This window comes from Mesocricetus auratus, unplaced genomic scaffold, assembly GCF_017639785.1.
Source record: "Mesocricetus auratus isolate SY011 unplaced genomic scaffold, BCM_Maur_2.0 Super-Scaffold_100009, whole genome shotgun sequence".
Classification (NCBI taxonomy): Eukaryota; Metazoa; Chordata; class Mammalia; order Rodentia; family Cricetidae; genus Mesocricetus; species Mesocricetus auratus.
The window spans coordinates 65682655-65686179 of record NW_024429193.1 but is presented as its reverse complement, the minus strand read 5'-3'; the positions used below and the strand labels follow the sequence as shown (position 1 = coordinate 65686179).

Here is a 3525-nt window from a genome sequence, read left to right as displayed (position 1 = left end):
ACACCTTTAATCCCAGGGCTCAGGAGGCAGAGGCAGGTGAATCTCTGAGTTTGAGGCCACCCAGTCTACAGAACAAGTTCCAGGACAGGTAGGGATATACAGACAAACCCTGCCTTGAAAAACCAAAAAGAAGGAAAAGGAGGAGGTGGGGAGGAGAGAGAGAGAGAGAGAGAGAGAGAGAGAGAGAGAGAGAGAGAGAGAGAGAGAGAGAGAGAGAGAAAGGTAGGTTCAGTTATATGGTAAAGCAACACAGTGATGGTGTTTGATTTTTAATTAATTAGTGACTTGCTATTTAGAAACTTCTGATTGTTGCCCCTTTTTCATAACCTCCATATGAATTATGCCATGGGTGTCTATGGAAGTCAGAGGCAGCTTCTGGGACAGAACCCCTGCTGCCCCCCTTGTTGGGGCAGGGTCATTTTATTTGGTTGAGGGAGAACCCATGCCCTGCCACCAAGCTACACCCACAGCTAGATCAAATGGGTGGCAAATCAAGGCTTCTGGTCACCAGCTGAACAACTCAGGCCTGGCACTCCACACCTCCTTCTGCTCCTAGAGACGAGAAAGCTGTCAGACAGGTTCTCAAGTGCTATTTTTCCTTTGCTTTAGGAGAAATACAAATTAAAACATTATTAGTAATCTACTTATTTTTGTTTTATTTATGTATTTACTAATTTTAAAGACAAAGTCTCACCATATACCTTTGGCTAACCTGGGACTCATGTGTAGACCAGGCTAGCCTCAAACTCACAGAGACCTATCTGCCTCTACCACCATAGTGCTGGAATTAACACCTGGCTTAAAATCAGTATTAACATTACTATTACTATTAGTATCAGTATCAATATTAGTATTAGTGCTGTTGATTTGTTTTGTTTTGTTTTTGAGATGCAGGATGGCCTTGAACTCACTTAAATTATTGATATTCCAATCCTCTACCTTCCATGTTCTGGGATTACTTGCATGCATCACCCAGCTCAGCTAAAATGTTAAATATTAAAGAGAAATACTTCTCTCTAAAATGTTCCCAGCTGTGGGAAAAAACAACTGCTTTGTGGGCAAATAAATCTAAATAAAGTTAAAAGCAGCTAAGAAAACACAGGAGCCAACGAAGAAGTTTATGGGGAAACTGGGCATAGACTGTACTTCCTGTTGACCCATGGAATGTGACAGTCTTTTAGGAACGAAGATCACCCAAGCACAGGCTCAGCCAGAACCTTCAAATAAGCCTGTTGACATGATGAGTGGGCTCTTACACAAACTCATCTAATCCCAACAAAATCCATAAAAGGAGGCGCCGAAGCTCAGAGACCGGAACCTGGCCCTTTCCCATCATCCCCTCACACACCGGTTCTCAACCCTCCTAACCTTCACCTGCTGAGCCATCTTTCTGGTCTTTTCAAATGTAAGAATATGTGAACAACTTTACAAGTCAGGAACAAGACAAACCAAAAAGGAGTAAACAGTCTGAAATATTTTTCCAAAACTATACAAATAGCAAAAGGATGTCCTATGCTTTTTTTTTTTTCAATAGGCTCTGAATGAGAATGGCCCTATAGGCTCACATGTTTGAATGTTTAGTTACCAGTTAGTTGACGGTTTGGGAAGGATTAGGAGGCGTGGCCTTGTTGGAGTGGGCGTGTACTTGCTGAGAGAGGTGCATCACTGGGGTGAGCCTCGAGGGCTTCAAACGTCCATGCTGACCAAGACTCACCACTACTGCTCCAGCGCCAGGCCTACCTGCCTGCTGCTACGCTCCCCACCATGACAATAATGAGCTAACCCCCTGAAACTGTTAAGTAAGCTTCCAATTAGGTGCTTTATTTTACAAATCATCCTGGTCACGGTCTCTTCACAGCAATAGAACTAAGATAGGCTCTCAGGTGCCTGGTCTTCAACTCCTCCCTGCTGCCTCCACTTCCCAAGTTCCGGGGTTTCAGGTGTGTGCTCTCACACATCTTCAGCTACTAGAGAAATGCAAAACAAAGGCATGATGTTTTCAACAGGACAGCTGTAAGTCAAGACGCACAATTCCAGTCAGCGTCCAGAGTATGGAGAGCCTGGCATGCTGCTGTGGTGAAATGATGCAGACAGTTTGAAAAGAGGTTTGCCAGTTTCTCAAGATGTGACTTAGCCATTCCAGTCCTGAAAAATCCAAACATATATCCACATTAGAGCTTTTCCGCCGATATTCGCAGCATTTTTGTAACAGTCAAAAAGTGGGGGTGATCCAAATGAGCATCAGACAATGGAATATCACTGGACAATATAAAATGCAAGAAGGGTACGCAAGCGTGCAGTGTGCATGGATTTCAAAGAGGACGCTAAGAGGACAGGCGGACAGAAGAGGCCCTGTGCTTGATTCCAACGACATGAACCTTCCAGAACAGTCAAACGCTAAAAACAAAACCGATGGTGGCAGCTATGATGGCCAATCTTGGTTGTCAGATTGACTGGGTTTGAAACCAACTAACTTGCACTGGCCGAGCAGGCAAACTGCAAACTCTGTGGCTAAGAGAAAGGTGGAATGGAGGAAGAGAGAAAGTTACACCTCAGAGATCAGTAGTTGAAGTCTGTCGAAAGCTGCTCAGGGTTGGCGACCAGCATAGCTCGGTTGGCAGAGTGTGAGCCCTAGGTTCCACACAGCACCACTTGGAAGTCGCAGCGGTGGCACAGTCTTTACCACCCTAGGTACGAGGTGGCGGCAGGAGGAGCACGAGTTCAAGCCTCCAGGGCACAGAACTGGAGGCTCCTTTGGCTTAAGTAGGATCCTAAGGGAGGAGGGGGTAGCAGAGAAGGATAGGGAGAAGGAAAAGAGGGATGAGGGGAACGAAGGTAAGAAGGGGAAGGACGGACACAGTGCCTCAAGAATATTCCGGCTGTATCAGGTCAGGCCGGCTTGGTATTTTGGCCTGTATCCGGAAAAAGAAAAAGGTACATTTCCTGACTCAAAGGCACACAGGTTTACCAGTGAAGGCTTGTCAGCAACTGCCGCGTTCCGTGTTTGAAACGAAAAGACTTAGTGTCGCGTTCACACTTAATCTTCTTAACCAAAAAGCTTTGCAGTTGCTGTGAGGAGAGCCCGAGAATGAGAGAACCAATTAGCGAGAGAGCGCCTAGGGCCGTCCCTCCCACGCTCTTCCTCCGATAGCTCGTCCTTGGGGGCCCGGTCACCCTCCCCGCGCTCCCCGCAGCCCAGGCCGTCCCTGCGCGGACCCCACGGGCTCCTACGCGGCCGCCTGGCCGAGCTTCGAGCCTTCGCTGCTCGCGCCTGCTTCCATGCGCCCAGGGAAGGCCGCGCCCCGGACGCGCGTGCAGGACGGGAGAGCGAGGGAAGTAGCGACAGTCGTCCCTGAGCTCCACTCCAGGCCACTCTCCCCGCACAGTCCCTGCGGAGAGGGGGCCCCCGGCGCCGCCGAGGGAGGGGCGCGGCCGTCCGTCCATCCGCCTGTCCGTCCTGTGCGTCCACCGTGAGGCGGACGCTCAGGCACCGCGGCCGCCGTCATCCCTGGGAGTGTGGGCAGG

General features: G+C 49.0%; 1 protein-coding gene across 4 annotated transcripts; it reads right to left on the bottom strand.

Annotated features, from left to right (window-relative positions):
- Positions 1 to 1800: 1800 nt before the first annotated feature.
- Positions 1801 to 3444, bottom strand: LOC110342774. 4 transcript variants are annotated; one of them, XM_021233059.2, is made up of 3 exons: positions 2969 to 3444; positions 2550 to 2771; positions 1801 to 1967 (listed from the first exon to the last, which is right to left on the bottom strand). In XM_021233059.2, exons 1-2 carry the CDS (start codon positions 3442 to 3444, stop codon positions 2588 to 2590), a joined length of 660 nt encoding a protein of 219 aa, XP_021088718.1. In that variant the 3' UTR covers positions 1801 to 1967; positions 2550 to 2587. The 4 variants fall into 4 exon arrangements, with proteins under 4 accessions (XP_021088718.1, XP_021088717.1, XP_021088716.1 ...); XM_021233058.2 differs by having other exon boundaries at positions 1801 to 2145; positions 2552 to 2771; XM_021233057.2 differs by having other exon boundaries at positions 1801 to 2771.
- Between the last annotated feature and the right edge of the window lie 81 nt (positions 3445 to 3525).

Excerpts from the sequence above, each read along its gene's own strand:
- LOC110342774 (XM_021233057.2), bottom strand. The coding sequence starts at position 3,444 with ATGGACGGACGGCCGCGCCCCTCCCTCGGCGGCGCCGGGGGCCCCCTC. Across the intron at positions 2,772-2,968 it reads TTGCTGACAAGCCTTCACTG|GATCCTACTTAAGCCAAAGG; the intron begins GTAAACCTGTGT and ends CTCCTCCCTTAG.